Raw genomic sequence first — 24649 nt, forward strand, 5'->3', positions numbered from 1 at the left:
GAAATGGAGAGAGGCGGGGAAGACAGAGAGGGGGAGAGAAAGATAGACACCTGCAGACCTGCTTCACCACTTGTGAAGCGACTCCCCTGCAGGTGGGGAGCCGGGGGTTCCAACCGGGATCCTTACACCTGTCCTTGAGCTTTGCGCCATGTGTGCTTAACCCACTGCGCTACAGCCCGAAGCTCTATTTATTTTTTTTTTTAAAAGATTTAATTATTGTTGGCTGGGCAGTAGCACACCTACTTTTGAGCACATAATACTATCCAGAAGGACCTGTGTAAGGCCCCGGGTTCAAGCCCCTGATCCCTACTTGCAGCAGGATGCATTATGAGCAGTGAAGTAGGTCTCCAGGTATCTCTCTTTTCTCTTTCTTTCCTTTTTAAAAATTTTTAAAAATTTTTTTTATTTTTTTCCCTTGTTGTTTAACATTGTTGTGGTTATTGATGTCGTTGTTGTTGGATGGGACAGAGAGAAATGGAGAGAGGAAGGGGCAGACAGAGAGGGGGAGAGAAAGATCGACACCTGCAGACCTGCTTCACCACTTGTGAAGCAACTCCCCTGCAGTTGGGGAACTCGGGGCTGAAACCTGGATCTTTACGCTGTCCTTGCGCTTTGCGTCACGTGCGCTTAACCCGCTGTGCCACCGCCTGACTCCCCCTTTCTCTTCCTTACTATCTACCCTATCCTTCTCAATTACTCTGTTGAATAAAATAGAAAAAAAAAAAAAAGGAAAAAAATGGCTGCTAGGAGCAGTGGATCCGTAGTACTGACACAGAGCCCCAGCGATAACCCTAGAGGAAAAAAAAGATTTAATGATTTATTTTGAATAGAGACAGAGAGAAACTGAAAGGGGAAGGGGAGGATTAAAGATAGATAGACAGAGAGACAGACAGACAGACAGACTTGCAGTACTGCTTTACCACTTAATATGAAGCTTTCTTTCTGTGGGTGGGGACTGGGGCCTTGAACCTGAGTCCTTGCATACCGAAACGTGTGTTCAACCAGGTGGACAACCACCCAGTCCTTCAGTTCTAGCTATTGATGGTGCCAGGAGTTGAATCTGGATTCTCTGACTTGCAAGTCCTGTGCACTACAGCTGTACTACCTTCCCAGCCCTATCTTTTTTTTTTTTTTTTTGTATAATGTCAATATTATTGTCAATAATGCAGCTATGAACATGGGAATACATATGTCCATTCAAATTTGTGTTACTCTCTCTTTTGGATAAATGCCTAGGAATGGAATTGCTGGACTATAAGGTATTTCCACCTGTATTTGTTTAAGGATTCTCCATACTGGTTGTACTGTTCTCCATAGTGGTTGTACCAGTTTGCATTCCCACCAGCAGTGTATTAGAGTTCCTTTCTCTCCACATCCTTACCAACATTTATCTTCGCCTGTTTTGTTGATGAAGGCCATTCTCACAGGCTTGAGGTGGTACCTCAATGTGGTTTTAATTTACATTTCTCTCATGATGAGTGAATTAGAGTATTTCTGCATATGTCTGTGGGCCATGTATATTGCTTCTTTAGAAAACTGTCTATTCATATCTTCTGCCAACATATTTATTGGGTTGTTCTTTTTCTTTTTGTTGAACTGTATGAGTTCTTTTTTTTTGCTTCCAGGGTTATCGCTGGGGTTTGGTGCCTGAACTACAAATCCACTCACTGCTCCTTGAGGCCATTTTCCCCATTTTGTTGTTATTGTTGCCATTGCTGTTGTTGGATAGGACAGAGAGAGGCTAGGACAGAGAGACACAGAGAAGAGGGGAAGACAGAGAGAGGGAAAGAAAGACACCTGAAGACCTGTTTCACAACTTTTGACGAGACCCCCCCCTGTAGGTGGGGAGCTGGGGGCTCGAACCAGGACCCTTATGCCAGTCCTTGCACTTTACTCCATGTGCGCATAACCCTCGGCACTACTGCCCAGCCCCCTGTATGAGTTCTTTATAGGTGTTTGATATCAACCGCTTGTCTTAAGTATGGTATGAGAATATGCTCTCCCACTTGCTAGGTTTCCTGTTTATCCTTATGGACTTTTCTTTTTAATTTGATATAGTCCCATTTGTTCAATTTTGTTTTTGTTTCCCTTGCCCATGGAGTGAAGTCTCCAACTACATCTTTAGTGTTAATGTCATGAAATGTTTCACCTCTATGTTCTTCTATGTATTTTATACTTTCAGGTCTAATATCTAGATCTTTGGTCCATTTTAAGCTAATTTTGGTATGTGGTGTTAATTGGTGGTCTAGATTCATTTTTCTACATGTGGCTGTCCAGTTCTGCCAACACCACTTGTTAAAGAGACATTCTTTTCTTCATTGAGCAGATTTAGCCCCATTGTCATATATGAGGTATTTATACATGTGTAGACCCAAAATCTTTCTCCTAGGGATTTAATGTCCCCCCAAAAGTACCTAGCAGAAAAGACCTAGGTATACCTATGTTCATAGCAGCACAATTTGTAATGGCCAAATCCTGGAAGCAACTCAGATGTCCAGCAACAGATAAGTAACCAAAAAAAAAAAAAAAAAAAAAACTGTAGTATGGGATTTCTGGGAGGTGTGGCCATGGAATAACTGGGACCAAGTTACCTTTCCTCCCAAAACAACAAATAAATACAACAAGAGACCCAACTGAAGTCATAATCTACAGCCTGCCCCCCCAATAGAAAGTCTTTATAAAATCAATCCTTTACTTTTAAAATTTTTATTAGTGGTTAAATGTTAATTTACAAAATTATAAGGTAACAGGGGGTATAATTCCACAACTTTCCCACCATCAAAGTTCTGTGTCCTTATTCCCTCCATTGGAAACTACACTAGTTCTTCCAAGATCACAGATATAGGTTGACTTATTTCTATAACTATCTATCTATACTCATATATATTTGCCCTTTTTTTTTTTTATGATCCTGCCATTTTTTTTTTTAACCAGAGCACTTTTCAGCTCTGGTTTATGGTGGTGCAGGAGATTGAACCTGGGACTTACAAAATCAAATTCATGATCTCTGAGAATATTTCATTAAAGAGCTACCAAATTCACAAAGAAAATTTTGAATGGAGAGTCATGAGGTGAAGGATGCTTTGTATGGAGTTAGAGTTTATATTAGAGGCTTTGCAAATAGAATGGTTTAGTTAGAAGACAGAGTAGTAAGGCTAGAAGATAAAACCACCACACTCTCTGAGTGCAAGGCTGTTGGAGAGGAAAACTTCATGAATGTCAGAATTATTGGAATGTCCAGAGGTGAAGAAGAGAAGGAGAGAGGAGCAGTGATCATATTCAAAGAAGTCATAGAGAAATATTTTCCACACCTAGGAAATGCCAAAAATATGAGCATAGAGGAAGCTGAAAGAACACTCAAGGCTTATGCTCAAGATGGTCCACACCACAACACATCATTGTAAAACTATCCAAACACAAAAACAAAGAAAAGCTAATACAAGCCACTAGAGGTTAAAAAAAAAAAAAAGAATGTGAAATACAAAGGCAGAATCATCAGGCTATCTTTAAATTTCTCACCACAAGCACTAGAATCAAGAATAGAATAGAATGAAATATTCACTGTACTAAAGGATAGAGATTATCAGCCATGAATACTCTTATCTTACAAAATCATCTCTCAAGTATGGAGGAGAAATGAAAACCTTTCCAAACATACACTGAAGGAATTCACCACCACCATCCTGCCTTGCAAGAAAACACTAAGCAGAACCTGGACTAGAGTTGGTGTATTGCACCAAAGTAAAAGACTCTGGGGTAGGTGAGGGGGGAGAGTTCAGGTCCTGGAACAGGATGGCAGAGGACCTAGTGGGGGTTGTATTGTTGTGTGGAAAACTGAGAAATGTTATGCATGTACAAATTATTGTATTTACTGTCAACTGTAAAACATCAATCCCCCAATAAAGAAATTTAATGACAAAAAAAAAAAAAAAAAAAGAAAAAAGGAGAGGCTCTAAAGCACTATTCCACCACTCGAAGCTTTCTCCCTGCAGCCACTCCCATGTGGCGGCCAGGGATTTGAACCTCATGCATGATGATATGTAGAGGCTGAAAGGTAGCTGAACCAGTATAAAAACGTATTATCTTAATAGACACAGAGAATTATCATTATTTAAGAGAAAAATCTTAGTAAACTAGAGTAAATAAATAAACACCTTATATTAGCAAAGTTAATCTGCCAGAAAACTACAGTAAGTCCAATGATTATTGTTGAAATGTAAGAAGAAAGACTGACTTCAGAAACCAGAACAATACCTTGGGTGCCTCATCACCATTTTGATTTAACTGGACTTTCATAATCTAATAAGATAAGAACATAGTAAAGAATAAAAAGATTGGAAAGAAAGAAATAAAACCGGCATTTCAAAATCATTCAATTTGCTACCTTAAAAACCAAGAAAACTAGGGGCCAGAAATGCCACAGCTGTCTGAGCGCACACATTATTATGCTCTTGGACTAGGGAATATACGAGAACCTGGTTCCCACCTGCAGGGGAGGTGAACAGTGAAATAGTGCTGCAAGTGTCTTTCTGTCTCTATTTAAAAAATAAAATAACACAGGAGTCGGGCTGTAGCGCAGCGGGCTAAGCGCAGGTGGCGCAAAGCACAAGGACCGGCATAAGGATCCCAGTTCGAACCCCGGCTCCCCACCTGCAGGGGAGTCGCTTCACAGGCGGTGAAGCAGGTCTGCAGGTGCCTATCTTTCTCTCCTCCTCTCTGTCTTCCCCTCCTCTCTCCATTTCTCTCTGTCCTATCCAACAATGACGACAACAACAATAATAACTACAACAATAAAACAACAAGGGCAACAACAAAAAAAGGGAATAAATAAAAGGAAAAAAAAAGAATAAAAAAATAAAAGAACACTTTTTAAAAAAATATTTTTTTAAAAAAATATTTGTTTTCTCTTTTGTTGCCCTTGCTTTTTATTGTTGTTGTAGTTATTATTGTTGTTGCTACTGATGTTGTCATTGTTGGATAGGACAGAGAGAAATGGAGAGAGGAGGGGAAGACAGAGAAGAGGAGAGAAAGACACCTGCAGACCTGCTTCACCGCCTGTGAAGCGACTCCCCTGCAGGTGGGGAGCTGGGGGCTCAAACTGGGATCCTTACGCCAGTCCTTGTGCTTCATGCCACGTACACTTAACCTGCTGCACTACTGCCCGACTCCCCACAATTTTTTTTTTTAAATTATGGTTTGGGAGACGGCGCAATGGATAAAGCACTGGACTCTCAAGCATGAGGGCCTGAGTTCAGTCCCTGGCAGCACATGTACCAGAACGATGTCTGGTTTTAAAAATACCAAGAGAGCCTATGGAAAATTATACAGTCATGAATGTATACTGATGTTCCCAATAGGCTATCCCATAAGCTCAAAGCATGAGGTAGGCAATGTAACCATCTAGGTTCTTGTAATTATGTGTGCACAACAAAATTATCTAGGGAGGCATTTCTCAGAAAATATTTCTTTCTCTCTTATTATTCTTTGGTGGAGCTGAGGCCTCACACATGCACAGTTTCATCTGTTTCCGGTCACTTTTGTTCATTCAGAGATTGAGAGAGTGCGAAAGAGACACCACAAACACAAAACTTTCACCAATGTCACAGCACCTCCCATGTGGTGCCAGAACTTGAACCTGGCTCATAGGAATGGCACTGCAGACACCAGAGCCAGTGAGTTCTCTGACCCCACAGGACATGCTCCTGTCGTTAAACTACACATGGCTGTAATTAGTAAGAGTTGAATAAAGTGCCTGAATATAAGATAATGTGTCAGTAGCACGTTTATAAGTGCATAAAAAATAAACTCTTAGAAAATGCAATTTTCGGGGAGTCGGGCTGTAGCTCAACAGGTTAAGCGCAGGTGGCGCAAAGCACAAGGACCAGCATAAGGATCCCGGTTCGAACCCCGGCTCCCCACCTGCAGGGGAGTTGCTTCACAGGCGGTGAAGCAGGTCTGCAGGTGTCTATCTTTCTCTCCCCCTCTCTGTCTTCCCCTCCTCTCTCCATTTCTCTCTGTCCTATCCAACAACGACAACAACAATAATAACTACAACAATAAAACAACAAGGGCAACAAAAGGGAATAAATAAAATAAAATATTTTTTAAAAAGTCTTAAAAAAAAGAAAATGTAATTTTCAAAGAAATACTGTTTATAACAAAAAGTAAAACACTGGGGGCTGGGCAGTAGTGCTGTGGGTTAAGCGCACATGGCACAAAATGCAAGGACTGTCATAAAGACCCCTGTTCCAGTCGCCTCCCCCTCCTCGCTCCCCACTCTTTACCTGCAGAGGTCGCTTCACAAGCATTTCCCCCCATTTTATTAGGAGTTGATGTCAGAGATTATCATCTCAATGTCTCTCAAATAATTTCCCAATCATTCATATATTTATCCAAGAAATACTTATTATAAGTTTCCAAAGTGCCAGGTAGATGATAAATGCTATTGACACAAATAAGTATAAGATACAGTCTTGGGGGGACTTGGGCAGTGGTGCACACATTACCAAGTGCAAGGACCTGGGTGTGAGTTCTAGTTCCCTACCTGCAGGGGGGAAGCTTCATGAGTGGTAAAGCAGATCTGCAGGTGCCTATTTTTCTCTCTCCCTCTCTATCTCCCCCTCCTCTTTTAATTTCTCTGTCCTATCAAATAAAAATAGGAAGAAAAAAAAAGAAAAGGAAAAAGGGCTTCTGGGAGTAGTGAATTGTGTTGGCACCAAGGGGCTTGGTGGAGGAAAAATAATGTCTAGTCCTCAGGTAACTCACAGTTCACTTGTGATCTGGCCATTAAACAACCCATATATACAAACTTTCAAAGTTATGAATAATAAGACTGCATTTTCAATTATTATGTACCAAATAATTAGTGCATATGGCTTTATTTAATTCCCACAACTAATGCATGGGGGTAGGAATTAAAAATTAAGCCTCAGACACTCTAAGCACCTTGTCCAAAGTTGCATAGCTAATAAGTAATAGAGCTGAGATTTATAGTCTGGCAACCTAGTTCCGGAGCACTTATCTTTCTAAGAAAGAGAGAGGCTGATGTTGCTATTCTCTTGATAAGGATACCAAGAGAAGCAAAACATTAATGGAATACAGGAATTCATTAAGAGGAAAGTACAGGCAAATGGGGAAGATTTCAAGTCATGAACCATACATACACTTTACCCACAGAGAGGAATTACAAGCAGTTTATGGGATAATGTATTATTTATAAGCAAATAAGTTACTGGAAGAGTCATCAGCAGTGACACAGGTAGAAGCTTGCTTTCTTACATGTAAAGGCGCTTCTATACAATTCTGTACACTACCTAGTCTAAATAAAGACATTGATAGCCTCAAGGTACTGTGAGTTCTCTTCTGCTTAGAGTTAGAACAGTTCTTTTTGGGCACAATAATTGACGGGAGGAAAGGACTCATTCATTCTTGATCTGTCAATGGTTAGCCCAAGAGAAGAACTTCTTCATCACAGATTCAATGTGAGAAGACACTGGCCTGGGGAGCTATGTATGATTCCCTAACATGGGTCATAGTCCTCTATACCCAGAAAGGTGAAGGTGTTTCCAGAAGAAGGACAGGTGGGGGGGGGCAGTAGACAGATCAAGAATAACCTCCAGGGTTCGGGCAGTAGCACAGCGGGTTAAGCGCATGTGGCGCAAAGCACAAGGACCGGCATAAGGGTCCCGATCCAGCCCCCGGCTCCCCACTTGCAGGGGAGACGCTTCACAGGCGGTGAAGCAGGTCTGCAGGTGTCTTTCTCTCCCCCTCTCTGTCTTCCCCTCCTCTCTCCATTTCTCTCTGTCCTATCCAACAACAAATGACATCATCATCAACAATAATAACCACAACAACGCTACAACAAAAGGGGGGGGGGGAATGGCCTCCAGGAGCAGTGGATTCATGGTGCAGGCACTGAGCCCCAGCAATGACCCTGGAGGCAAAAACAAAAAACAAAACAACAACCACAACCTCAACCTCCATAGTTTCACTATAACTAACTCATTTAATACTGATGAACTAGAATGTGCTACATACTGGAACATAGAAAGTAAGATAAATTTCTGACCTCCAAAAAATGAAACTTCACTCCCCCAGGGACTTACTTTTAAAAAAAGTTTTAAAAATATTTTATTTTATTTATTATTGGATAGAGACAGAGAAATTGAGAGGGGAGGGGAAGATAGGGAGAGAGACCGAGAGACACCTGCAGCCCTGTTTCACCACTCATGAAACTTTCCCCCTGCAGGTGGGGACCAGGGGCTTTGAACCTGGGTCCTTGCATATTGTAATGTGTAGGCTTAACCAGGTGCATCACCACCTGGCTCCCAAGGTACTTACTTTTCATACAGAGAGAAAAAGTAGCAAGTAATTTATAATTCACATGGGAAGAAAACATTATCACAATAAAGCATTAGTGAACAGTTTTACATGATCTGTCACTATGTATCAACCTGCATCTGTATATAGAGCTCTGTGTAAAGTGCAAGAGATATGATTGTGAAGTTTTCCTTATGAAGGTGCTCCCATGTGGTGACGGGGGCTTGAACCCAGAGCCTCACATATGGTGAAGTGTGTGCTCTACTGAGTGAGCCATCTGCTGGCCCCTAAAAATAAATTTCTACTGTCGGGAGTCGGGCGGTAGCACAGCGGGTTAAGTGCACGTGGCGCAAAGCACAAGGACCGGCATAAGGATCCCGGTTCCAGCCCCCGGCTCCCCACCTGTAGGGGAGTCACTTCACAAGTAGTGAAGCAGGTCTACAGGTGTCTATCTTTCTCTCCCCATCTGGCTTCCCCTCCTCTCTCCATTTCTCTCTGTCCTATCCAACAACGACTACATCAACAACAATAATAACTACAACAACAATAAAAAAACAACAAGGGCAGCAAAAAGGAAATAAAAAAAATTTCTACTGTCTTTGAATGAGATCCAAAGGCTTTAAAATTTATGATGATGATGATGATGATGATGATGATGATGATTTGCCACCAGAGTTATCACTGGGGCTTGGTGCCAGCATTACGAATCCACTGCTCCTAGTGGCCATTGTTTTCTTTTCATTTCTTTCTTTTTTTTTTTCATTTGATTTTATTTGACAGGACAGAAAGAAATTGGGGGGGGGGATAGAGAGAGGGAGAGAAAGACACCTGCAGACCTGCTTCACTACTTGTGAAGTTTCTCCCCTGCAGGTGAGGAGCAGGGGCTTGAACTCAGGTCCTTGCTCATGGTGAAATACGTGCTTAACTGGGTGTGCCACCACCCAACCCACATTTTAAACTCCAAAAGTTTATAAATAGATTAAGGATATATATGGCTCTCATAATCTAGTCTTTACCAGACTGGTTCCACTCATACAAAACCATAGGTTTTTCTCTGTGCTTTCTTATGGCCCTGGGTCTCCTTTCTGAGTGCCCTTGATTCTTCCTTTGCTTGGTTGATTTCTGTCCTTTAAAACTCAGCTTGAATATGCCTTGCCTTCCCCCCTCCTTTTTTTTTTTTTTTTGCCACCAAGGCTGTTGAAGGGCTTGGTGCTGGCATTACCAATCCATCGCTTCCAGTGGCCACTTTTTCCTTTTTTCTTTTTTTTCTATTTTATTTGGTAGGACAGAGAGAAATTAAGAGAGGAGGAGGAGATAGAAACAGAGAAAAACAGACACCTGCAGGCCCACTTCACTGCATGTGAAGCACCCTGCCACTGCAGGTGGGAAGCAGAGGCTTGAACCTGGGTTCTTGCGCATGGTAATTGTGCATTCAAGTTGGTACACCATCGCCTGGCCCCCGATCATGTCTTTTCTAGGAAGTATATGATTGGTGGTGATTTATGAGTGATTATGGGTGATTCCTTGTGTAGGATTTATTGGCAGGGACCGGGTGCTGGTGGTTGCTGGGTACAGATAGACAGGCTGTAGATAGACACCAGGGTTGGGGAGCTGGCAATGAGGCAATCATCTGGCAGGTGGGGAGGAGACTTAATGGCAGAGTGTAGGACTTACATGTGTGACGTCCCAGGTTCCATTGCTGGAAATGCATATACCAGAGTGATGTTCCGATTCTCCCTCTCATTAAATAAACAAACTAAAAAGAAACCATTCCTGGCAGGTGGGAAGGATGCTGAAGTCCGGATGTATGTGAACTAAGTAAGACTCATGACCCTGAGATTATCTGTATCTTTTACTCTTTCTATAGGCACAGACTTTGCCATTTCATCCAAATTTATTTATAAAGCACACACTCAAAGGTAAAATAAAAAATTTCCAGGTATGGGAAAGCGATTACAGAAGCCAGACCTTCCACCTTCTGCAACCCATAATGACCCTGGGTCCATACTCCCAGAGGGTTAAAGAATAGGAGAGCTGGGAGTCGGGTGGTAGTGCAGCAGGTTAAGCTCAGGTGGCACAAAGTGCAAGGACTGGCATAAGGATACTGGTTCAAGCCCCCGGCTCCCCAACTGCAGGGGAGTCACTTTACAGGTGGTGAAGCAGGTCTACAGGTGTCTATTTTTTTCTCCCCCTCTCTGTCTTCAACTCCTCTCTCCATTTCTCTCTGTCCTATTCAACAACAATGACATCAATAACAACAACAATAATAACTACAACAATAAAAAACAACAAGGGCAACAAAAGGAAATAAATAAATATTTAAAAAAAAGAATAGGAGAGCTATCAGGGGAGGAGATGGGAATTCTGGTGGTAGGAATTGTGTGGAGCTGTACCCCTCTTATCCTACGTTTGTTTTTTTTTTTTTGGTCAGTGTTTTCTTTTTATAAATAAACATAAAAAACTAAAGAAAAAATTTCAGGGAGCAACTAAATTCCAAGCACAGAACTTTCCTTAGCTTAGGGTACTGCGTGATGGGACTAGTCACAGGGTGACAGAGTCAGCTTTGCATATAAGTCTACTTATACAGTGTTGGGACCATGTGTAAGCCTGATAGAGCTTAGCGAGAACCACCCTCGTCTTTGGATGGAGGTCTGAGAAGATAACCTCTTGGTAAGTCTCTCTCAACCAAGGTGAGCATAAGGGGGGAAACTCAGACTTGGTTCTTTCCTTCTTGACTCTCAGGTCCACAGAAACCCCAGTACTTCCCTCCATTAACTGCAGGCCACATGGCCACAGATTCACTTATTCAAAGTCACCTTCTGATCACAGAAGAACACACCTTATCACACACTTCATCACACACCTCAGACCCCAGACAAGAGAAATTCCAAACTATATGGCTTTTTGATATCCATCTTCTCTCTGTCTCACCCTATGGGTTTAACCCCTATGCTTCTCTCATATATCTTTGGATAATTAAGTTGCTTGTGTCATGGAAAATAACTGTCTTGTATCTCATCAATTCCTGTCATACCAGCCCCCTACCTTAGGGGCATGCTGACCATTAAGAAACCTGTAATTTCTGTCATATTTCAACAATAATTAACTTCATTGCTTTTCTATTTAACTCATGTCCTCTTTGCTAATAAACGGACTCTAGGACTCTAGGACTCTAGGATTCTACGGATTCTAGGATTCTAGGCATGCTAAGAGTCCCCTGGTGTCTTTTACTTCGTGTCACCTCTGTTGTGAGCGAGAAAGAACCAGTCTGTTACCTTTCCCCTGGAGACCACGCCGCCGGAGAGAGAGAGTTATACCCCGAAATCACAGTGTTGACCATAATAGTACAATGGAATAAACTCAGTTGCCCATTAATAAGTGACTAGATGAATAAATTATAGCACGGGGCTGGGTGGTGGTGCACATGGTGAATGTACATGAAATAAAGAACAAGGACCCTAGTTTGATTCCCTGGCCCTCACCTGCAGGGGGAAAGCTTTGCAAGTGGTGAAGCAGTGTTTCAGGTGTCTCTCTCCTTCTCTATCATCTCCTTTCCTCTCAATTTCTAGCTGTCTCTATACAATAAATAAATAGAGATAATAAAAATAAAAAAATAAACTATAGTACACAGTTAAAAAAATATGTAGCCAGGAAAGAGTGAGATCAATCACTAGATACATAAAGATAGCTGTGGAACACACATAAAATATAGAATATTATGCATATCATGATTCCACTAAAATGAAATATTTATGTGCATGTATGTATGCATAGTTATGTCTGTATAAAGGAACAGTGGGAGGGATACTCCAATATCATTTTTTTTTCTTTGCAGTATACCAGTGCTACTGGAACTTGAATGATTACACAACACTCCTACCTCTCTTGGTGGCCATTTACCCATTTCTTTTTACTTGTTAGGACAGAGAGAATTTGAAAAGGGAGGGTGATAGAGAGATGGAGAGTGAAAGAGAAGCACTTGCAGCACTACTTCACATTTCGTGAAGCTTCCCCCTCTGCAGCTAGGGACTGGGAGGCTTGAACCCTGGTCCTTGTGTATGGTTAACATGTGTACTGAACTGGATGCATTACCACTTGGACCCACTTCAATGTTTTAGAGTTGATTGAAAGAGGAAGGAATTTTTCCTTTTTGTACTTATAATATTTCAGGTTTTACATTAGCATATTTGTTTCTGAAGCTTAAAATATGATTAAAAGCTCAACTGTAACATCTAAAAACATCTGTTTATCTTTCATTGTCACTTAGAACACAAAAGGGCCATGGAAAAAAACTAATGAAAGAAACACTGGTTCTGGGAGTTGGGTGATAGTACAGCGGGTTAACCGGCGTAAGGATCCCAGTTCGAGCCCCTGGCTCCCCATCTGCAGGGGAGTCATCTCACAGGCAGTGAAGCAGGTCTGCAGGTGTCTATCTTTCTGTCCCCCACTCTGTCTTCCCCTCTCTCTTCATTTCTTTCTGTCCTATCCAACAACGACAACAATAAGAACCACAACAACAAAACAATAAGGGCAACAAAAGGGAATAAATAAATATTAAAAAAAACTTACTTAAGAGAGACTAGTTCTTGCAATTCTTACTAACAATAACTTGGGTCTATTTACATATCAAATGTCAGGCTCAGGCAAAAACTAGTAAAGTCACGAGCCCCTTGGAATATACCTAAAATAGACCTACTAGCTTTTTCTAAAATGAAGACCCCAATCTTCATCTGCAATATTCATGCCTTTAGTTTTATAATTAGTCAATGATTTGTTCTGCTTTATATCTTAACTCTTTTTCAGCCACCAGGTTTCAGACTCTACCATGATGCCAACCAAAATTCCCTGGGCAGACGACACCACCAATGTGTCCTGGAGCCCTGCTTCCCCAGATCCCTGCCAGAGAAACAGGCTGGGAGTATGGATAGATGTGCCAATGCCCATGTTCAGCGGGGAAGCAATTACAGAAGCCAGACCTTCCACCTTCTGCACCTCATAATGACTCTGGATCCATACTCCCAGATGGATAAAAAACAGGGAAGCTATCAGGGGAGGGGATGGATTATGGAGTTCTGGTGGTGGGAACTGTGTGGAATTGTACCCCTCTTATTCTATGGTCTTGTCAGTGTTTCCATTATATAAATACAAAATTTTAAAAATTCTTACTAATCTTGCAGCTATCAAGAACAATGAACCTACCTTCTCTGACCCATCTTGGACAGAGCTAGAAGGAATTATGTTAAGTGAGCTAAGTCAGAAAGATAAAGATGAGTATGGGATAATCCCACTCATCAACAGACGTTGAGTAAGAAGATCTGAAAGGGAAACTAAAAGCAGGACCTGACCAAATTGTAAGTAGGGCACCAAAGTAAAAACCCTGCGGTGAGGGGTAGACATGTAGCTTCCTGGGCCAGTGGGGGGTGGGAGTGGGTGGGAGGGATGGGTCACAGTCTTTTGGTGGTGGGAATGGTGTTTATGTACACTCCTAGTAAAATGTAGTCATATAAATCACACTAGTTAATTAATATGAGGGGGAAAATTAATTGTATGTCTCGAAGTTTTTTAAAACACAAACTGAATCTTTTTAATATATAGGCTGTGTAATTGATATGCAGACTCTCTCAAAAGCCTAGACCAAGTAGATCAGAAGCATCCAATAGCACAGCTATATACACGATACTGGGTACTGTACAGCAAACCCTAACAAAAGGACTTTTCAAAGTTAACCCAATTAGCAAATAATGTGATGATAACATTAACTATCGAGTGTCTTTTTGAACCCTAAGACAGCAGGAACCTCACATCTCCACTATAGAGCCTCTACTTCCCCCAGTCCTGGAACCCTTGGATAGGGCCCACTTTCTCATATGCCTCTCCCAATCCATATCAAATAATATTGCATCTGCTGATCACAACCTAACCAACGCAACGATTGCCACCTCTACATGCTTCACTTCAGACTGTGTCCAGAGACTTCACGTGTGGAATGTCAACCCTTCAGCTTCATTACTTGGTCACCAGGTTCCAGATGTCATCAGGATGCTGGCCAGGCTTCCCTGGATTGAAGACCCCACCAATGTGTCCTGGAGCTCCGCTTCCCCAGAGACCCACCCTACTAGGGAAAGAGAGAGGCAGACTGGGAGTATGGACCGACCGGTCAACGCCCGTGTTCAAGCGGGGAAGCAATTACAGAAGCCAGACCTTTCACCTTCTACAACCCACAATGACCCTGGGTCCATGCTCCCAGAGGGATAGAGAGTGGGAAAGCTATCAGGGGAGGGGGTGGGATATGGAGATTGGGTGGTGGGAATTGTGTGGAGTTGTACCCCTCCTACCCTATGGTTTTGTTAATTAATCCTTTCTTAAATAAAAAAGGAAAAAAATCTTACTAATCTATTATATTTTCCTTTAAGTCTTACCATCATTGCTGGGCTCCTCAACAGGGGACACTGAATCCACATCCTCTGGGACTTTCTTTGAGATCTCAACCACCTGAAGCCTCCTGACCCTGAGTAGATCTGTGTCTTTTAATCCTTCCTCCAACTGTTTGACCACCTCTTTTCCAGGTTGGGAAGTCAAAATGGTGATCTGGAAATAAACACAAGAATCAATATATCTATATGGAGCCCTCCTGCACTGCTGGTGGGAATAGAAATTAGTCCAGCCTCTGTGAAGAGCAGTCTGGAGAACTTGAGAAGGATAGAAATGGATCTATCCTATGACCCTGCAATTCCTCTCTGGGGATATATCCTAAGGAACCAAACACACCCATCCAAAAAGATTTGTGTATATACCTATGTTCCTAGCAGCACAATTTGTAATAGCCAAAACCTGGAATCAACACAGGTGTCCAACAACAGATGAGTGACTGAGCTAGTTTTGGTCTATAAACACAATGGAATACTACTCAGCTATTAAAATGGTGATTTCACTGTTTTCAGCCCAGCTTGGATATAGCGTGAAGAAATCATGTTAAGTGAACTAAGTCAGAAACAGAAGGAAGAATATGGGATGATCTCACTCACAGGCAGAAGTTGAAACACAAGATCAGAAAAGAAAACACAAGTAGAACCTGGATTGTAGTTGGTGTATTGCATCAAAGTAAAAGGCTCTAGGATGTGGGTGGAGAGTTCAGGTACTGGAACAGGATGACAGAGGACCTAGTGGGGGTTGTATTGTTATGTGGAAAAATGAGAAATGTTATGCATGTACAAACTATTATATTTACTGTCAACTATAAAACATTAATCCCCCAATAAAGAAATTAAAATAAAAAAGAATCAATGTGTCTATGTTCCATGATGTACAGAGTGAGGAATATATTAGGTTAGCTCTGGAGGATAAATGAAATAGAAAACTGTGTGGGGCCTAAGGATTTAATTGTAACTTACAAGTCAAATTCCATTTGACAGATACTGGTGGGAGAAATCACTGTGAGACTCTTCTTACTCCACAAAGTAACCTGTGTTTGTATTTTAGTTTTTAAAGGTTTCCTGAAGCACTGGAAGTGTCTCTTGCTTTACTTTTCTGAGGAAAATAGGATCACAGGATTTCACTCATTAAATATGTACTAAATATTATAGAGTCTACAAGCACTTTTCTCACAGTGGTGCTCATATATATGTATATAAATATATATGTAGATATATTAATTTCTTTATTGGGGGATTAATGGTTTACAGTTGACAGTAAAATACAATAGTTTGTACATGCATAACATTTCCCATTTTTTCATGTAACAATTCAATCCCCACTAGGTCCTCCTCTACCATGTTCCAGGATCTGATCCCTCTCCCTCACCCCAGAGTCTTTTACTTCGGTGCAATACCATATAGAGATCTGACCTGGCTCAACTTGACTCTGAAAAATACTTATCCTTGGCCTGAGGCAATACTGAGTATTTGACAATTTTATTCCACCTGAATGAATGAAATGTATATTTTTTATTACCAGTTTTTTTCTTGAATTGAGACTCTGGACATAAGTATTAAATACATTAATTCTCTTTTGATTTTAATTTTTTATTATCTTTATTTATTTGATAGAGACAGCCAGAAATTGAGAGGAAGAGGGAGATAGTGAGGGAGAGAGACAGAGATACTTGCAGCATTGCTTCACCACTTGTGGAGATTTCCCCTTGCAGGTGGGGACCTGGGGCTTGAACCTGGGTCCTTGTGCACTATAATGTGTTCACTTGACCAGGTACCTGGTGGTAGCATAGCCGGTTAAGTGCAAGGACCAGCATAATAATCCCGGTGAGCTCCTGGCTCCCCACCTGCAGGGGAGTCGCTTCACAAGTGGTGAAGCAGGTCTACAGGTGTCTATCTTTCTCTCCCCCCTCTCTGTCTTCCCACCTCTCTCAACTTCTCTCCGTCCTATCCAACAACAATGATATCAATAACAATAATAACCACAACAATGATAAAACAACAAGGGCAACAAAAAATGGGAAAAAAAATAGCCTCCAAGAGCAGTGGATTCATAGTGCAGGCACTGAGCCCCAGAAATAACCCTGGAGGCAAAAAAAAAAAAAAAAAAGACTCAAACCTGAGGCTCTAAAGTCCCAGGTTCAATCCTCTGCACCACCATGATCCAGAGCTGAGCAGTGCTCTGGAAAAAAAAAATTAGGGATGGAGAGATATGCAAAAAACCATTTTTGCATAATGGTAATACAAAAAGACTCTTATGAATGAGGCATCGAGGCCCTGGATTCAATCCCTCACACCACCATTAGGTAGAACTGAAAAGTGTTCTGGGGAAAAAAATGTTCATGATAGAGAAAGGCAGAGCAGATCACTGCTTAGCTGTGACATATGGTGGTGCTAGGGATTGACCCCAGGACTTCTGGGGCCTCAGATAAGCAAATCTAGTGTGCTTCTACCAAATGCCCCCCTGCCTGAACATCCAGGGTTTATATTTACTTCAGTATTATTTTACCAGAGCATTGCTCCTCATCTTTTTTAAATTAATATTTATTTATTTATTTATTCCCTTTTGTTGCCTTTGTTTTTTTTATTATTGTAGTTATTATTGTTGTTGTTATTGATGTCATTGTTGTTGGATAGGACAGAGAGAAATGGAGAGAGGAGTTGAAGACAGAGAGAGGGAGAGAAAAATAGACACCTGTAGACCTGCTTCACCACCTGTGAAGTGACTCCCCTGCAGGTGGGGAGCCGGGGGCTCAAACTGGGATCCTTACTCCGGTCCTTGAGCTTCATGTCACCTGTGCTTAACCTGCTGCGCTACCGCCCAACTCCCCATCTGCTTTAAAATTATTATTTCTTTATTGGGGATTAATGTTTTACAGTTGACAGTAAATAAAATAGTTTGTATATGCATAACATTTACCAGTTTTTCACATAACAATACAACCCCGACTAGGCCCTCTGCCATCTTGTTCCAGGACCTGAACTCTCCACCCACATCCTAGAGTCTTTTACTTTGGTGCAATACACCAACTCCAGTCCAGGTTCTGCTTAGTGCTTTCTCTTCTCATCTTGTGTTTCAACTTCTGCCTGTGAGTGATATCCCATATTCATCCTTATGTTTCTGACTTATTTCACTAGTCATGATTCCTTCAAGCTCCATCCAAGATGGGCTGAAAATGGTGAAATCATCAATTTTTACTCTGAAAATGTCCAGTGGTTCTAGTTTATTATCTCTTTATTTAGCTCCTTCATTTCTTTATTGATTTTCTGCCTGGATGATCTGTCAGGTTAAGAGGATGAGGTGTTTAAGTCCTCTACTATTACTGTGTTGCTGTTAATATATTGCTGTAGCTCTTTCAGCAGATGTTTGATGTATTTATATGGCCTCTCCTTGGGTGCATAGATGTTGATAATCATTAAGTTTTCTTGACTGATTGACCCTTTGAGCACTAAGTAATGTTCATCCCTGTCTTTTAAAATTTTATTTATTTTAAGGTCTATCATGTAAGATATGAGCATAACTGTTCCTGCCCCTTTTATGTGGTTCATTGGCTTGTATGGTAGTTTTCCATCCTTTCACTTTGAGTCTGTATTTGTCTTGTTGAGTTAGGTGGGTTTCCTGCTGACAACATATGGTTGTGTTGTGTTTTCTGATCCATCTTCCTACTCTGTGCCTTTTAATAGGTGAATTCAGGCCACTGAAATTTATTGATATCATAGATTGAAGATATTTTAATGCCATTATAGTAGTTTTTAGAGTGCTCTGATATATGACATGTTTATGGTGATCTGATTGTTTATAGGAGACCTTTCAGAACTCCTTTTGGGGAAGGTTTGGTGATAGTTGATTCCTTCAACTGTTGCTTGTCTGAGAACGTTTTTATGCCTCCATCTAGTCTGAATGACAGTCTGGCAGGATACAGTAGTCTTGGTTGAAAGCCTTTCTCACTGAGCACTTGATAGATATCTTGCCATTCTCTTCTGGCCTGTAGTGTTTGTGTGGAGAAGTCTGTTGCTAATCTTATGGGTTTTCCTCTGTAGGTGACTCTTTGTTTTTCTCTTGCAGCCTTCAGGATCCTTTCTTTATCCTTATTCCTTTCCATTTTAAATATGATGTGTGTTGGTGTCTTTAAGTCTGGGTTAATTCTGTTTGGGACCCTCTGGGTTTCTTGAACCTTTATGTCTTTTATGTTGTCTAGACTAGGTAGCTCCTCATCTCTGACTGATGGTGGTGCTATGAATTGAACTTGGGATCTTTGGTTCCTCAGGCTTAAAAGGTTTTCTGCATAAACATTATGTTATCTCCCCAACCCTTTATTTTATTTTTGCTAACAGTGTTATTGCTAGGGCTTGATGCTTGCATGAGGACTTTGCTACTGCTGGTGGCCATCCCACCCGCCCCCAATTTTTTTTCCTTTTTAAATTTTAAATATTTATTTATTCCCTTTTGTTGCCCTTGTTGTTTTATTGTTGTAGTTATCATTGTTGTTGTCATCGTTGTTGGATAGGACAGAGAGAAATGGAGAGAGGAGGGGAAGACAGAGAGGGGGAGAGAAAAATAGACACCTGCAGACCTGCTTCACTGCTTGGAAAGTGACTCCCCTGCAGGTGGGGAACCAGGGGCTCGAACCAGGATCCTTGTGCCGGTCCTTGCACTTTGCACCATGTGTACTTAACCTGCTGCTCTACCTCCCGACTCCCCTCCCCAATTTTTTTTTCTTTAAATGATAAAGTCAGATTAAAGCAGAGAAATAGAAATTCCTGTAGGACTGCTTCACTACCTGTGAAACTTCCCTCTGCAGGTGGGGAATGAGGGCTTGAACTCAGATCTCCATATGTGGTAGGATGCACCATTGTCCAGCCCCTCACTTGAGACTTTAAAAACACCCCTCTATGATTAGCTATGTACTAAAAATAACACAGGTCATATAGAGGAACAATGTATCTCATGCCTGCCAGGAGCGAAAATCTGGTGTTGGAAATTCAATGTATATGAAACAGAACAAAATGAGAATGATAAATAATGGAGCATTTAGGTGGACTAATGTGGGAGTTTGGCTTAGAGTACTAAGACCAGCTTCTCTTACCTCTGGGGAAGTGTAGGTCAGTACTGTCCCTGTGGTCACATGTCTGCTGTATTGCTTGAACTGCTGGAGCCCATCCTCTACTGCCATCTTCAGAGAAGAAGTCTGTGGTCTGAAACACCCTTCTCTTTGCAGCATACGGAGTTCAGAGATGCAGGCCTGTAGTCTAGCAAAGTTCCCTTTCACTTGCTGCAGAAAAGAGTGAATCAGCTCAACAAATTGTTTGGCTTCATATGTTAACTCTCTTTTCAATCACCAGGTTCCAGATGCCACCAGGATGCTGGCCAGGCTTCCCTGGAAGACCCCACCAATGTGTCCTGGAGCTCAGCTTCCCCAGAGACACACATTACTAGGGAAAGAGAGAGGCAGACTGGGAGTATGGACCGACCAGTCAATGCCCATGTTCAGCGGGGAAGCAATTACAGAAGCCAGACCTTCTACCTTCTGGAAAGAGAGAGGCAGACTGGGAGTATGGACCGACCAGTCAACGCCCATGTTCAGCGGGGAAGCAATTACAGAAGCCAGACCTTCTACCTTCTGCAACCCTCAACGACCCTGGGTCCATGCTCCCAGAGGGCTAGAGAATGGGAAAGATATCATGGGAGGGGGTGGGTTATGGGGATTGGGTGGTGGGAATTGTGTGGAGTTGTACCCCTCCTACCTTATGTTTTTGTTCATTAATCCTTTCTTAAATAAAAAAATAAAAATTAAAATTAAAAAAAAAGAGTGAATCAAAGATATAAATCCTTAGTGACCTGGGGCTCAGACTAATTAGCAGTCTAATGATATTACCAATTACTCCTCTGGAGTTCCTTCTCTTCCAGAAAATCTATTTATTTGACCAATCTACTAAATGCATATTATGTCTTGGACACTACACATAAAATCTTGTCTATACCAGTCAATGAAAAAATTGCAGCCAAAGAACATTGATTAACAGATAAGGAAGGAAGCTTTTTATTTAAAAAATATATATATATATTCATCATTTTGTTCTGCCTTATATCTTACCACCTTTCAGTCACCAAGCTGCAGATGCTATCATGATTCCATCCTGACTTCCCTGGGCAAATGACCTCACCAATGTGTCCTGAAACCTCACCTCCAGAGAACTTTACCTCACTAGGGGAAGACAGAAACAGACTAGGGGTATGGATCTACCTGCTAACACCCAATTCCAGTAGAGAAGCAATTACAGAAGCCAGATCTCCCACCTTCTGCAACCCCCAAAAGAAGTTTGGTCCATACTCCTAAAGGGGAAGAAATGTCAAAGGAAGATAACCAAGGATAATCCCAATGGCAATAAAGAAAAGTAAATACATTTTTAGTTAGAAGGAAGTTATTCTCTCAGTGCAAAGGTAGGTTAGAAAGGGAGATGATAATAAAATTTGTTGACTGATGTAAGATCTGGATAGAAAAGGAAAAGAACTAGAATCCACTTGTTTCCCTCCATATGAGCCTGGGATTTAGCTTTACCTTTTAGGCTTAGGAGACCTCCACTTCAAAAAATAATTTCCAGGATGACGGGAGATAGCTCTGCATAAAACTTGCACACCTGAGCCTAAGAAATCAAAGGTTCTAGCCCCCAAACCATATTATCCCAAAGCTGAGCAGAAACTCCAGTGTTGGGGGCTGGGGGTGGCACATTTCCTTAGATGCACATACCATCATGTGCAAGGATCCATGTTCAAGCCCCTGATCTCCACCTGCAGGAAGGATACTTCATGAGTGGTGAAGGAGTACTGCAGGTGTCTATCTTCCTCTCTAACTCCCCTTCCTTTTCAATTTCTCTGTTCTGTCAAACAAAAATTAAGTAGAAAGAAAAAAAAGGTCATCAGGAGCCAGCAATGATCCCAAAGTGATAACCCTGGTGGCAATAAAAAAGGGAAAAAAATAAACTCCAGTGCTATGATGTTTCTCTCTATGTCTCTCTGTCCTATTATCTGGATGAAAACAAACAAACAAACAAACAAACAACAACAAAACCCGGAGTGGTGATATATCATGTACATGAGCTCTGGGCTCTGTGAAAAAAATAATACATAAAAGAGGGAGAAAAGGAGATCACCTGGGACCACAATAGGGCAGGACTAGAAAGACTTCAAGAATCCACCAAAATCACTGGTAAGTACAAATCACATTGGTTCATGGACAGAGAGGGAGCCTTTCCACATTGTTCTCCTGATGAGAACATGGTGAATAGTTGTCTCAGAACCTACAGACTACAAATGGGACTTGTTTAGAAACTCATAGGACCCAGCAGTGCTGCCCGGCTTGGCAGAGAAGCTGAATTGAGCCCAGAGCTTTGGATCCTTGGGGTGTGGGAGTCTCTTTGCATGACCACTGTGCTATGTCTTCCCCACCCTGCTTTATCTATTGGTTAGGAGTGAGTGATTAAGCTAAGTAACCTACTTATAGTTTAAAAGCCCTGAGGCTCCCATAGCCTACAGGGAAGGAAAAGAAAAAGAGGCTTTAACAGCCAGTGTGCTCCAACTCAGGGATTGAAATAATATAGAAACAACTGTTAATTTCCACAACTGTGAACTCTTTAAGTACTTTACTTAGACACAAATCAATCCAGGGAAGAGTGATCAGTAATTTGAAAAGTACTGAGAGAGGGATCTCATAACATACTATATAAGATGGTTAAACCAACAAAAAAAATATTGGAGAAATGAACCAGGACAAGAGTCCACCTAAAAGCCCCCCAAAGGGTGAAGCACAAAATAATGGGGTCAACATCCAAACACCAGTCAAGGAAATAGTCACAGGAGTGAGTAAAGAGTTTGAAAGAATTGTCATCAGAAATGCAGAAATATTAGTTATCTCAAGGTTATTAGAGAGCTGAGAGCTAAAATAGCTAAGCTAAGAACACAACTAGCTAAACAAGCTAAAACAATATCAGAACAGGGTAACAAAATAGATGAACTCCAGAAAACAGTAGAGGGGAGAGGATAGAATAAATGAGGCTGAAGACAAAATTAGCAAGATTGAGGATGAATTAGAGACAACTAAAAAAGTAAGATATCTTAAAAAGAGATTAATAGATGTTGAAAACAAAATGTAGATATATGGGATGACTTCAAAAGCAATAATATATGCATTATTGGCTTACCAGAGGAAGAAAGAGAGGGAGGGGAAGAAAGCATTCTTCAGGACATAATAGCTGAGAACTAACTTCTCTAGTCTAGACAATATCAAAGACATAAAGGTTCAAGAGACCCAGAGGGTCCCAAACAGAATTAACCCAGACTTAAAGACACCAACACACATCATATTTAAAATGGAAAGGAATAAGGATAAAGAAAGGGTCCTGAAGGCTGCAAGAGAAAAAACAGAGTCATTTGCAGAGGAAAACCCACAAGATTAGCAACAGACTTCTCCACACAAACACTACAGGCCAGAAGAGAATGGCAAGATATCTATCAAGTGCTCAATGAGAAAGGCTTTCAACCAAGACTACTGTATCCTGCTAGACTGTCATTCAGACTAGATGGAGGCATAAAAACGTTCTCAGACAAGCAACAGTTGAAGGAATCAACTATCACCAAGCCTTTCCAGAAAGAAGTTCTGAAAGGTCTCCTACAAATAGTCAGACCACCATAAATATGCCATCTATCAGAACACTCTAAAAACTACTATAATGGCATTAAAATATCTTCAATCTATGATATCAATAAATTTCAGTGGCTTGAATTCACCTATTAAAAGGCACAGAGTAGGAAGATGGATCAGAAAACACAACCTAACAATATGCTGTGTACAGGAAACCCACCTAATTCAACAAGACAAACACAGACTCAAAGTGAAAGGATGGAAAACTACAATACAAGCCAGTGGCCCACAAAAAGGGCAGGAATAGCTATTCTCATATCTGACATGATAGACTTTAAAATAAATAAAATTTAAAACGATAGGGATGGACACAATTTAATGCTCAAAGGATCAGTCAGCCAAGAGGACTTAACAATTAACATCTATGCACCCAAGGAGAAGCCATCTAAATACATCAAACATCTAATGAAGGAGCTACAGCAATATATTAACAGCAACACAGCCATAGTAGGGGACTTCAAAACCCAACTCTCTCAACTTGACAGATCATCCAGGCAGAAAATCAATAAAGATATGAGAGAGCTAAATGAAGAGATAGATAAACTAAAGCTATTAGACATTATCAGAATCATTCACCCTAGAAACTGGAATACACATTACACGCAAGTCCACATGGGTCATTCTCAAGAACAGACCATATGTTAAGCCACAAAGACAGCATCAGCAAATTCAAGAGCATTGAAATCATCTCAAGCATCTTCTCAGACCACAGTGGAATTAAACTAACACTGAACAATCAACAAAAGATTAGTAATAGTCCCAAAATGTGGAAGCTCAACAGTACACTACTTAACAACTACTGGGTCAAAGAGGAAAGTAAGGAAGAAATCAAAATGTTTTGAGAGTTCAATGAAAATGAAGACACAAGCTATCAAAATATTTGGGACACAGCTAAGGCAGTACTGAGAGGGAAGTTCATAGCCATACAAGCACACACAAAGAAACAAGAAAAAGCACAAGTAAACAACCTGATGGCACACCTTAAAGACCTAGAAGAAGAAGAACAAAGGAACCCTAAAGCAACCAGAAGGACATAAAGCACTGAAGTTAGGGCAGAAATAAATAGCAATGAAAATAAGAAAACCATACAAAAGATCAATGAAAGTAAATATTGGCTCTTCAAAAGAGTGAACAAAATTGACAAACCTTTAGCCAGACTCACAAAACAACAACAACAAAAAAAGAAGACCCAAATAAATTGGA

At 41.1% G+C, this 24649-nt stretch overlaps 1 protein-coding gene across 5 annotated transcripts in view; it reads right to left on the bottom strand.

Moving 5' to 3' along the window:
• Positions 1-24649, bottom strand: part of M1AP (meiosis 1 associated protein) — a 130194-nt gene that overhangs the window by 62158 nt on the left and 43387 nt on the right. For 4 of the 5 annotated variants that reach the window (XM_060187564.1, XM_060187566.1, XM_060187565.1 and 1 more), the window contains exons 3-4: positions 19835-20020; positions 14739-14907 (exon numbers count right to left, since the gene is read on the bottom strand). In XM_060187564.1, the coding sequence (XP_060043547.1) occupies positions 14739-14907; positions 19835-20020 (355 nt within the window). Of the gene's footprint in view, positions 1-14738; positions 14908-19834; positions 20021-21496; positions 21924-24649 lie in introns of those variants that run through there. The other variant, XM_060187567.1, reaches the window with a different exon arrangement.

Source organism: Erinaceus europaeus, chromosome 3 (assembly GCF_950295315.1).
Source record: "Erinaceus europaeus chromosome 3, mEriEur2.1, whole genome shotgun sequence".
Lineage (NCBI taxonomy): Eukaryota > Metazoa > Chordata > Mammalia > Eulipotyphla > Erinaceidae > Erinaceus > Erinaceus europaeus.